This window comes from Myotis lucifugus, unplaced genomic scaffold (assembly GCF_000147115.1).
Source record: "Myotis lucifugus unplaced genomic scaffold, Myoluc2.0 scaffold_2249, whole genome shotgun sequence".
Classification (NCBI taxonomy): domain Eukaryota; kingdom Metazoa; phylum Chordata; class Mammalia; order Chiroptera; family Vespertilionidae; genus Myotis; species Myotis lucifugus.
The window spans coordinates 6681-19346 of NW_005873297.1; the positions used below are offsets into that span (position 1 = coordinate 6681).

The window sequence follows — 12666 nt, forward strand, 5'->3', positions numbered from 1 at the left end:
CTTACAAAAGAAGATAACATCCAATCAAAAATGGGCAAAGGATCTAAATAGACCCTTTCAAAAGAGGACATTCAGAAAGCCAAGAGACATATGAAAACATGCTCAAAGTCACTAATCATCCGAGAGATGCAAATCAAAACAACAATGAGGTACCATCTCACCCCTGTCAGAATGGCCATCATCAACAAATCAACAAACGACAAGTGCTGGAGAGGATGTGGAGAAAAAGGAACACTTCTGCACTGCTGGTGGGAATGCAGACTGGTGCAGCCACTATGGAAGGCGGTATGGAGGTTCCTCAAAAAATTGGAAATGGAACTCCCATTTGACCCTGTGATCCCACTTCTAGGAATATTTCCCAAGAAACCAGAAACACCAATCAGAAAGGATATATGCACCCAGATGTTCATAGCAGCACAATTCACCATAGCTAACATCTGGAAACAGCCTAAGTGCCCATCAGTAGATGAATGGATTAGAAAACTGTGGTACATCTACACGATGGAATACTATGCTGCTGTTAAAAAGAAAGAACTCTTACCATTTGCAACAGCATGGATGGAACTGGAGAGCATTATGCTAAGTGAAACAAGCCAGTCAATGAAGGAAAAATACCACATGATCTCACTCTTTCATGGATAATTAAGACCATTACAAACTTTTGAACAATAATAAATACAGTGGCAGAGCTGCCTCAAACCGATTGTCGGACTGCAGTGGGAAGGCCAGGGAGGGTTGGGGGGCAGGAGGGAGGGGAATAAGAGATCAACCGAAGGACTTGTATGCATCCATATAACCATAACTAATGGACATAAGACACTGGGGGGTAAGGGAGGGCAGGGGCTTGTCAAGGGTGGGGGGGAAAAAAGGACACTTATGTAATACCCTTTGTAATACTTTTAGCGAAAAAAAAATAAATAAAAAAATAAATAAATTTGGAGGTTATAAGTTTTCATTTTCAAGAATATCATTATGAATAATACATTAGAGCGTCAGTTTTTATTGATTTCTAGAAGGAGAGAGAAAGGGAGAGGGGAAGAGAGACAGAAACATCGATGAGAGAGAACCATCTATTGGCTTCCTCCTTCACATTCCCTACTGGTAATTGAGCCCTCAACTCCAGCTTGTGCCCTGACCAGGAATCGAATCAGCGACCTCTTGGTATATGGGACATTGGTGAGCTATTTTAAAGGCAATTTATAAAGATTCAATTAAAATGTGCAATTGTCACAAACTTTAAAATTGTTGATCTATATATTCTCTTTTACAAAGTTTTTAGATATTTTTGCCAATAAGAGATTGAATTCTTCCTCATTTTGCTTCCTAACTAATCACATTATGTTAGCAAAAAGAAATTGCATAATATTAACTTTTTTCTATAATGATAAAACACATAATCAGATACCAGAAATCTAATACTAAAAGGCCATAGACTACATAACCCATTTCGGATTAATCCGTGTATTAATCACTTCCTCTTCTTTGTCTCTCACAGTGCTCAAAGAAATTTGGTATAGTGTTTGTTATAATGTACACAGTTCTTGCTGAGGACAATGTGATTCTTTATCGTATTCCATTCTGTTCCATTCCATTCCATTCCATTCCATTCCATTCCATTCCATTCCATCCTATATATTGACTTAGAATTTCTGTTCATATAAATGAAGTACATGTTGATAATTGTGAAGTCTTCAGCCTTAGGGTATTATAGTTTGACTATTCTAAAACTGGGGAGTATTCCTAGAGAAAATTACTATTCTTCCTTTAAAATAAATACAGATCGACATTAAGATGAGACTAGAAGGAAGAGAGTTAAGTGAAAAGCATAGGGCAAACACAATATCTGGGTTGGAAACATATTAATAAGTAAGACTAAGTAAATATTAAGTTAATTTAAATAAATTAACCACTTTATTTGAAAGATGAAAGTAACTGATGTTCAGAGATATTGATAGCCCTAACCAGGTCACTGACTAATTAGTGGCAGTTTTAATGAAATGCAAATCTTCATTTAGATCTCTTTTCACCCATCTCAGAATCTAAGTGAGACAAGGAGCTTCCAAATACACAAAATGAAAATAGATTGCTGCATAAAGTCTTTATTAGTTGGCAAAAAATTTAAATATAATCATTAGAGTTCTTAGAAGTAGTGACAGAAAATGAAAATACCTTCACATCACAGATGAACATTATCTCTATATATCAAGTGGATAGTGTTTATTCTTCTACCGACTAGAGTTAGGGTTTATTTTCAAAGACGATTTTGCAAAATTGACACCAGGGCAGTACTTTGACATGGTTTGCTTTAAAACACATTTAAACATATGGCTAAGAGGTTTAGAGAATATTTCACTGTTGAATACATTTCACATTGAATTAATATAAATTAATTGCATTAGTAGTAAATTGAATTACTTGAATTAATAATAAAATATTATGAGCACCATGTGAACATAACATAGAAAGTCTTCTTAGTGGTTCACACAGTCTAGAATCAAGCACATTAGATTGAAATTAACGTAGATATAATACAATAAATGTCAATCATGAAGCCTAAATAATTACATGCTCTCAGAAATCAAGTGTTGGAGTCCTCATTTGTGCTTGATGCCAGATTTCCCTTGCACTTCGAATCAACCTTCCCTTTCCATATTTTGTGCAATGGAATTAAGGTTTAACACAATTGTCTAGAGGATTTTTGCCACTAATCAGTAATACAATGACAGGTCTATCTATAGATAATGAAATATTTTCCTTCATTTAGAGAGACTTCATTTTATTCTTTCTATTTGTGGATTAGATAACTTAGGTGAGTTTTGGTTTAGGGGAACAATGTAGTGAATTTATCATTTCCAACATTTAGGGAATAATAAATGGTTGGTGACTTATACAATTTTCTCTTTTTATCTGATGACCGTTCCCTCCCTCAGTGTGCTATCTCTATAGTTTTCACAAAGTGATGCTAATTCATGGTCATGCACATGATTTTTTGAGCTAGAGTTTGTTTTTCTTGCTAATAGGTCATGTGAGGTGTATATATTCAAAAGTTAGTGATAGTGCTGTAAATTTAAGGAATATTATAATTTTACTTTGAGAAGAGTGGTGAAAGTAAAGGTAGTAGTTCTGCACTCATCAATCCTATCTAATGACAGAGCACTTCATAATGTATGATGTACTATGAACGCTTTATAAGATCAGAAAGGGTCTTTACTATGTTATCTACATATTGCAAGAATTGAAGAAATGCCTTTTGAGTAGGAGATAAAGTTTCTTGTTCAGTAGCAGGGGAAACTGTATTCTCTATTGAGGCAGAAGAAGGTTGTGGTGTTTGTGTATTTGGGGGTTGTTGTGTTGATGTCATAGCAAACAGGTCTGTGGTGCCAGTATTTTCTCTTGCAGATGTGGTGACAAAAATCTGAGTAGGTTCCACATCTGGAGAGGGAGTAGTTTTGACAGAATTAGATGTGAGATTTATAAGTGGAACTTGGGTGGTAGCCTCTGAAGTATTATTCTCAATGACGGTGTTATTTTTATCTAAACACTTAGGGGACCAGTAATGTTTTTGGCCTCTGTATCTTTCCCACATGGAAGGTAAAGGTCTGTAGTATCTGCGGTGATGAAGAAAGTGATAGAATTGTGCCCTGTCAGGTCGAAACTGAGAATGAAACGGTGATTGGTGGTCTAATATATATCCACGATGGTCATGATTCCTTCTGTGATATATGTTCCATTCCTTTCTTTGACCTTCACTGACCTAAAGAAAAGAAAGAAAATGCATTGATTTATCAACTAGGGGATACTAATGAAGTGTGATGAGCAGTATTTGTGTAGTTTTGGGAGTAGAAGTGAGTTTGCAGTGAGTTGAGTCATTATCCTTCTAATTTCACCAAATCTCAATAATGCCTTGCTATTAGAGAGTTGCTTTTTGTCAATTGTTTTATTCCTACTTCACTAAGATGGATATATACCTGTGGGTTCAAACCTAGAGAACTAGCTATATCTGCCCTTTTTTGCTTGTATTTCTCATCTTTCTGATAGAAAATTATCAAGTTACTGCCTGAGCAAAAGGCCTCTCCTGCTGCCATCCTTTGTCCATGAAATTTCAGTCAAAGACATTAAACTGAGATCCAGAAGTCCTTTCTTAATCACACCCTCATATCTATGATCATCAAAAAACAAAAAATGACAAAAACCCAAACAATCAACTTAACAAATATCCCAACTCAACTTCATAGCCTACATAGTGTAGGAAACTTAGTGTTTAGAATTTTCAAATCGGAGAAAGAACTTTAGCTATTACCTTTTAACTTTATCATTGTAAAATTAGAATTACAGAAAGTCAGGGACCCATGAATCCTATGATACTGTAGAAATTTTTATTGTTTATTCATTTTGTCTAAATAGAGGACCTACAGCTTTTATGATTGCTCAAAGGTCTCACATCTGAAAAGGATACTGATCTTGCCCAACTGTACATGTGATACTTGATCTTTTTCTAATACACCTCCTTAGTGGTTGTCCAGGCCACGCTTGACAACTTCTTCTGATTGGAAACTCACTACTATATTTCCCAAGGTGGCGTGCTAGACTCTAGCAGCTAGAGAGTTCTTGCTATGGAATAAAAGTCGTTTCTTGAGATTTCCATTTTTAACTGAATAGAGACTTATTTCTTCACGTTTCCATTCTTGGTTTTAATTCTATGCTTTGGCAGTACATGGAAGATTTTGGAGCCCTCCAAAATTTAAAAATACCTACCATGCCATCTGGGTCTATATTCTGCAAGATAAACATTCTTAGCTCTGTTAACCATGGCTGACATTATTCAAGTTAGAGTACATCACTATTTTAGTTTCTTTAAAAAAATTCTTTTTATTGATTTCAGAGAGGGAGAGGGAGAGAGAGAGAGATAGAAACATCAATGATGAGAGAGAATCAATAGCCTGCACTGGGGATTGAGCCCACAACCCAGGCATGTGCCCTGACCAGGAATCTAACCGTGACCTCCTGCTTCATAGGTTGATGCTCAACCACTGAGCCACACCAGCTGGGCTGTTTTAGTTTCTTATCTCTAAACATATTGCAATTTGTCTATGTTTTTTTTCTGTATTCCATTCATATTAGAATTTTAAATGATTAATTATATTACTTTAAAGCAGGAAAAGAAATTTAACATAAAGGTAAAGGGGCACCTCCCAAAGTTTTAAGCAAGAAGAAGTCACATTTTTCCTCTCGATGATTTCCACAAGAACCCTTTTTTTCGGCCACCAAATATATAAATCATTCCAGGCCCACACTGTAAAGCTGTCTCCAGAGACAGAATTTAGCACAAGCAACAAGACAACCTCTGAGAGACTTAGCAGTCATTCAGCTAAGTTAGCTTCCTCAGAGACTAACACACACCCAGACTAAAAAATGACTTCAGAAAGCATTGTTTAGAAACTTAAATTATCCAAGACATTTCAATTCCTATTCAAGAACATCCACAGTTAAAATAATGACTTCTTGCCCTAACTGGTTTGGCTCAGTGGATAGGGCGTGGGCCTGCGGACTGAAGGTTCCCAGGTTTGATTGTGGTCAAGGGCATGTACTTTGGTTGCGGGCACATCCCCAGTGAGGGGTGTGCAGGAGGCAGCTGATCAATGTTTCTCTCTCATCGATGTTTCTAACTCTCTATCCCTCTCCCTTCCTCTCTGTAAAAAATCAATAAAATATATTTTAAAAAATAATAAGTTCTTATCCACATAACTTTGATGGTTTTGCATAGATCTCTTATGGAAGAACATAGAATTCCGGAATCTGTAACTGAATCTGGGATGTTCCCCTGATCATTGAACCTCTCAGGAGATTCCATCCATTAGAGGGCAGTAGGTTTCTGAACATAAAATTTGCAGGTCAAATTGATCAAGTGAATCTTTTCCTGAGATTCAGTATACAACCCAGATAAACACAAAACCTCTCTGATTAAAGTGGCATGGGGTGCCTTGCATCCCACCAGCTCAGTCCTCCCTTCCGAGGTGGTCTCTGAGGATGGTGTGAAGAAATTCCAAATCTTTAAAAAATATTTTATTTTTAAATTCCAGTTTACATTTATTATTATTATTTTTATTAATTTCAGGTGTATAGCATAGTGGTTAGAAAATCATATACTTTACAAAGTGACGCCCCAATATTTCCAGTACCCACCTGGCACGGTACTAAGTTATTATAATATTTTTCCCTATGCTGTACGTGACACCCCCGTGACTATTTTATAACTACTAATTTGTACTTCTGAATCCCTTCACCTTTTTTGCCCAGTCTCCTAAACTCCCTCTGGCAATGAGTCTATCAGCCTATTTCTGTTTTGTTAGTTCATTTAAGAAGGACTTCCAGCTCTTACAGGAGCACGTTTGAAACACACTGCAGCCAATGGGGGTTTGGGTCTGTTTTGCATTTGCTATTAAATAACTGAGTGACTTTGGGCAAGTCACTAATTTCACTGGATCTCAGTTTACTCATTTAGAAAATAATTCAGATTAGGTTAAATTCCAGATCCAAAATTATTATTGCATGACTAATATGCATTGAAATAGGTATGCTGTTCATTTCCTTAATGAGATGATGAACTTCATGAGGGGGCAGGAACTTGTTTTGTTAATCCCTGTATGCCCAATATGTAGAATTTATACTTGGCACATAACAGGCACCATTAGATATTTATGGAATGAATAAATGCATGAATTGATAATAAAGAAATTTTTTTATTGAATAAAATCTTAATATTTAAAGGTATTTATTAGGATGTGAAAAAGTTTCAGCTATTAACAGTATCTATGATGTTTTAATATGAAGCAAATAATTAAAATTCTATTTTAATGCTAGCTTAGCATAGAAAAATTTGTTTTTCAATCCTCATCCGAGGATATTTTTCCATTGATTTTTAGAGAGAGTGGAAAAGAGAAGGAAAGACAGAGAGAAATATCGATGTGAGAGAAATACATTGCACATGCCCGAACCAGGACCCGATATACGCCTTTGACCAGAATCAAACCCGGGATCCTTCTGTCCACAGGCCAATGTTCTATCCACTGAGCCAAACCAGCTAGGGTGCATAGAACTTGTTTCAAATAACCAGTTTGACTAATTATTACGATTGACAGTTATAGATGCCTTTAACAAAACTTGTTGATTAGAATTGGGTTTAGGCAAACTTGAGAGGGGGAGGAGTAGAAAATGCCTTCTAAACGTTTGAACGTAATAACTGAAGTATGGAGGTGCTGATAATAAATATGGATAGGCCAGGCAGAGTGTGTTAAAGATATCCTCATTTGCCTGTTCACATGCTATATATATTTGTAAAAACCTTTTTTTTTTTTTTTACAAATATGACTTTATTTAATTCCTTAGCAACACCAGAAGGTGAGTACTATTATTATCCTCATTATACAGATGAGAAAACTGAATCCCAGAGAGATTAAGTAAATTTTAGGAGAATGTGTGTCCATAGGTAAACCACACTCTTTGGGAGAGTGGTGGAAGAGAGGAAGAAGAGGTGAGGAGTGAGGGGAGAGTGGGCTGGTGTAGAGAGGGAGAGGTGTAGAGAGGCACATGACACCTGGAGCCAGAAAGGAAGGGTAGGAGGAAGCTGAAAATTCCCCAAATAACTATAGGAATGCTAAAATTTGGGGGTTGAAGGAGGAGGAAAAATCAGGCCATAAAAGAAATACAGAAATAGAAAGGAAGAGAACTAGAAGAGCACAAGGTCAAAATGGCTTTTACTTGAAATTAGGAAGCACACTAAATGTCTTCATTTTTGGTTACTAGCCTCTTTTTATGATCATTTGAAAACCTGTAATTTTTTTCCAAAGAAGAAGGAAGCAGTATATTTAAGTAATGTTTAACAGGGCTCCTATCTGATTCCAGAATACATCCCCTCAATCTTTTTGGCAGCATCTGAAAGAAAGCAACCAGACTATCTGCTCCCTAAACTCATTCCATAAAAGCACAGTATGTTATTGTTAGAACTCCAGGGCTGATCTCCGATTGTGAGCTGGTGCCACACTCTGGTACATCCATTTTCTAAGGACCAAGTCAAGGGATTCCTGAGCCACCTCCCCATATTCAAGGTCTTTGGAAATTCTTCCTCTCACTGGAAGCATTGGAGAATTGGGCGGTTTTATTTATCCTGAACTGTGGAAGGGGTGGTTCATTAAGTGCATGGATTTATAGGAAGTACCTTGAAGGGCCTCCTTAAAATAAAGACCGGGCTTTAGTCATTCCACAGCTGCACAATGATTTGTGTTGATTGGAATAACATTTCTTTCCACCTAGAGGTTTTTAGTAACCAAAGTAGTAAGTAAAATTTGACTTATTAAAAAGCTAATATCACCAGGCATATTCGACTTGAAACTCTTAACAACTGGCATATAAATAGAAATTATAACAATCTTATAGTCAACATTTTTACATCTATGCAGTGCTGTACATTTTATTTATTTATTTATTTATTTTTTTTTATTTTTTTTATATTTTATTGATTTTTTACAGAGAGGAAGGGAGAGAGATAGAGAGTTAGAAACATCGATGAGTGAGAAACATCGATCAGCTGCCTCCTGCACATCTCCCACTGGGGATGTGCCCGCAACCCAGGTACATGCCCTTGACCGGAATCGAACCTGGGACCCTTCAGTCTGCAGGCTGACGCTCTATCCACTGAGCCAAACCGGTTTCGGCGAGTGCTGTACATTTTATAAATGCATGTGTTCTCACTTACTTTTCAACTGCCTAGTGAAGCATATACTGTTATTCTATTTTCACATTGGGCAATTGGGGCCCTATAGATAGGTTGTAACTCAGGCTCATCTGGATGTTCAGATGATAAGCTTAAACTCACATCTTCTGAGCCCAATTTCAGTGCACTCTTTGCTAGAACCACAGAAATTAGCACTAGGTCCAGAGAAAAACCCAAGATTTTTTTGTGAGGCAATATTATGTGGTAAGTGGGGAAATATGAGAGTATCTAAGAATATGTTCTATCTACCAATAAGGTATCTACTTTTTTAGTCATAATATTCTGAGGCTATTCAGCTTCATGCAACAAATCTACATTCTACTTCTTGACCCTTCTTTCAAATTTGTCAAAATAAAAGTGAACAAATACATATAGGTATATAGCCTTAGAGGCAAATATGGTTACTTATTATTCCACTATGCATCACCTTGAATCATTATTAATTTAATCTTCTTTTCTAAACCAACCCTAAATATCTTTTTTTAAAAATTTTTTAAAAATATATTTTATTGATTTTTTACAGAGAGGAAGGGAGAGGAATAGAGAGTTAGAAACATCGATGAGAGAGAAGCATCGATCAGCTGCCTCCTGCACACCCCCTACTGGGGATGTGCCTGCAACCAAGGTACATGCTCTTGACCGGAATCGAACCTGGGACCCTTCAGTCCGCAGGCTGATGCTCTATCCACTGAGCCAAACCAGTTAGGGCAACCCTAAATATCTTAAAGATAGAGTCCATTTTGTAATCTCTTTGTTTTTGAAACCATGCTTTCCTGTTCCCTTTTGTAGTTCCTCCATTTTCTCTATCCATATCCAATCTCTTTGGGTGATCTCATAAGGTCCCATGTTTTCATATATGTTCTAAATACAGACGTCACCCCTTGACTTCTTTCTGAACTCCAGACAGTGTATTTCTGATTGCCTCTTAACGTCTCCTTGTAGAAGTCTAATAGTCATTTCACATGTGACATGTCTGAAACGTAGCTCTTTTGTTCATTTCTTTCTTTTACTATACACCAACTGCAGCAGGAGTTATGGTAGATGTAATCACCAAAATATACCCTCATGGTTTGTTTTAATTGCTGACATTTAGTGCAAGTCACCATTTTCTCTTATGTGGGCCACTGCTATAGTTTCTTGACTGGGCTTTACCTCAACTTTTGTCTCCTACAATTCATTTTCTCTTCAGACCCAGAGTCATGTCACTCTCATCATCTTGAGGCGTTCTCATATACTGAGACTCCATGTTTTACCCTAATGAGGCCCTACAGGATCTGTTTTCTGCATCTCTATCTGATCTCATCACACCCATGATAAAGTTGGTGCTACATCAATATCAATTGAGTGAACAAATAATTTCCTTTTGGTTTAATTATCCATTGTCTTATGTGCCACAGAAAACAAAAGATATCAAGCTTCTTGGAAATAGAAAATTGCACGTTGTACTTTTGAAGTCTCAAGTATAGACACTAGATGTTTGTTATTGATACACAAGAATAGAAGTTGTTTGGGTGGACACTTACTTTGAAGCAAGCACTGAGTGCACAGATGCACACTAGCAGTGGCAGAGTTTTCATCTTTTCCTATTGGCTCCTAGGAAAAGCAGAAGAATGGATCACTATTAGTTATATTATTGTGGCACCGGGGCATATTTTGGTAAATGACTAAATATTGTTAGAAAGTACAGTTTAAAAGAGAAATTGTTTCTGAAAATGGTTTATATATGTCTACTCCATAGCGGAGAGGCAAAATTCAAACTAATATACATTTTTTTTGAGAAAGCAGTATAACAAAGTCAAGAAAGTCTTATTGTAATTAACTTGAATGAAAATTTTCTACTGATACTAAAGATTGCCTAGAAAGGGCAAGATCTTAGGAAGTTTAGCAATAAGAAAGGAAATAATTTTATTCTTATTTCTATTCTAATTGTAGAAGTTTCCTGTTAGGTGAACCATTATACAAACTACCTGATATTTACTAAACATGGTTTTGTAAATGTTTTATAATATTCTTTTATTATTATTTTTTCATGAGATTCTTTTAAATAAGACAGATGCTTCCTGTTTCTATTATCTGAGGCTGTTACTTAGGACAAAAAACCTGTCAAACAGACTTGTCCTGAAACTTCATTCTACTGAAGATCTTGCCATTTGATGCCTTTTTTCTAAATTTCTAAAGAACAGGAATCATGTTTTATTCATTTTTATATAAGTATGCTTAGCATATAGTACAGATTTAATAAAAATTTTTAAAAATAACTACTTCCAAAATATCATTTTACTTTTTGGCTATGTATTGGATGAGGGGAGAATAAAGGAAAGACATGGCCTTTTATTTTTCTTATTTAATCATGTATACAATATATACAGGTCAGTTTGATTTCAGAAAACAAAATAAAGGTTATTATCTAGGAAGAGTATATATTAGGGCAAGTAAATTAGATACACTTCATAATATAGCCTTGTGGTTTATCAAACTGGTATTAGAGTCAATCACACTTGTTTTAAATCCCAGCCCTGCTATTTAGGTGTGACTTTGAGTGAGTTGCAGTTTTACATGTTAAGATTGCCATGAGGATCCACTGGAATAATATAAATTCCAAATTGTACTGAGGACAATGTGCAGTCCACGGTAAAGTCTCAGTAGTGGTTATGAGTATAGTACTAGTATATCAAGAAGAAAAATGTCTTGTCCAATTGGAGAAAGAAATTCTTGTTATTTTATCAGGTTACTAACATACTATCAGATTGTCTTCTTTTGTTGTCAAGATTAAACAGTATTCCCCACAGATAACATTTTCTTCAAATAAACACAGGAGTTGAACCTGCTATGATGTAGTTTAACAGCTCACAAGAAGAGAAAAGAATATTAGCATCACGACTGCTATTACTTAATGTATATATATAACTTGAAAGCTGCTTAGTTTACATTAAAATATATTAGTACCCAATACCTCTAAAATATTCATATACCTGGCCTGGTGTGACTCTTTCTTCTTAGGTTGTTCTGTCCAATTGATTACCTTCAGCTGATCCTTTTGGGGTAGTAACTGGAAGCAGAAGAGGAGAAAGCACAGGAGGATTTTCAGGTTTTATAGTTTTCCAGTTGAGTTCTTTTTGGGAAATGGGAAATTTATTAGATTTAGATAAGGTTACTTCTGTCAAAGAATTTGATTTCAAAGACAAAGAAAGGATAGTTGTAATTTGTTGAGGTTGACAGTAGCCCTTTGTGCATCAGTTTCTTCCTAATGAACATAGTGTCATTAAGAGGTTCTCAATGAATAATTTACTTGATTAATAGTAGTGTGATAGTGATTGATGACACTTAAGTAGACTCGACCAACTGTGGCCCAGGTCTTCCAAGCAGGAACAGATCTTCCACCCTTTCCGGGTGGCCTCTCAGAGTAAGCAGAGGGAGTGCCCTCTGACAGTTCTTGTGATAGAGCACCTAGAAATATGATGTAGCAAAGGGCAGGTTAAAAAAATAACAAAATACTAAATACTGGTGAAGAACAATTGCTTTAGAGCTGAAAGATAAACATTTAATTTTTTAATATGCAAATTTTAAAAAAATTTGATTTTTTATTTTGAAAAATATCCAAACATACAGAAAAGTGAAGAGAGTAGTATAGAGCACAACCATGCACTCATTCCCTAGATTTCACAGTTGTTAACATTTTGCTTTAGATGCTTAATATTGATTGTTTTGCTGAAATATTTTAAGGTAAATTACAGAAATCATGAAAGTTAATGTGTAAATATTTCAGTATTTACCTCTAAAACTTCTTTTTTTTATAACATAACACAAGCAACATCTAATAACATTAATAATTCACATATAAATCTAAAACTCAGTTTATAGTAAAATTTCCTGAATTTTGCCAAAAGTATTTTTAC

At 35.7% G+C, this 12666-nt stretch overlaps 1 protein-coding gene across 1 annotated transcript; it reads right to left on the reverse strand.

Annotated features, from left to right (window-relative positions):
- Positions 1-3175: 3175 nt before the first annotated feature.
- Positions 3176-11880, reverse strand: LOC106695697 (mucin-7-like). The gene is made up of 3 exons (XM_014450435.2): positions 11743-11880; positions 10294-10363; positions 3176-3754 (listed from the first exon to the last, which is right to left on the reverse strand). The coding sequence occupies exons 2-3, from the start codon at positions 10345-10347 to the stop codon at positions 3176-3178; spliced, it is 633 nt and encodes a 210-aa protein (XP_014305921.1). The 5' UTR covers positions 10348-10363; positions 11743-11880.
- Between the last annotated feature and the right edge of the window lie 786 nt (positions 11881-12666).

Excerpts from the sequence above, each read along its gene's own strand:
- LOC106695697 (XM_014450435.2), bottom strand. The coding sequence starts at position 10,347 with ATGAAAACTCTGCCACTGCTAGTGTGCATCTGTGCACTCAGTGCTTGC. Across the intron at positions 3,755-10,293 it reads CACTCAGTGCTTGCTTCAAA|GTCAGTGAAGGTCAAAGAAA; the intron begins GTAAGTGTCCAC and ends TCTTTTCTTTAG.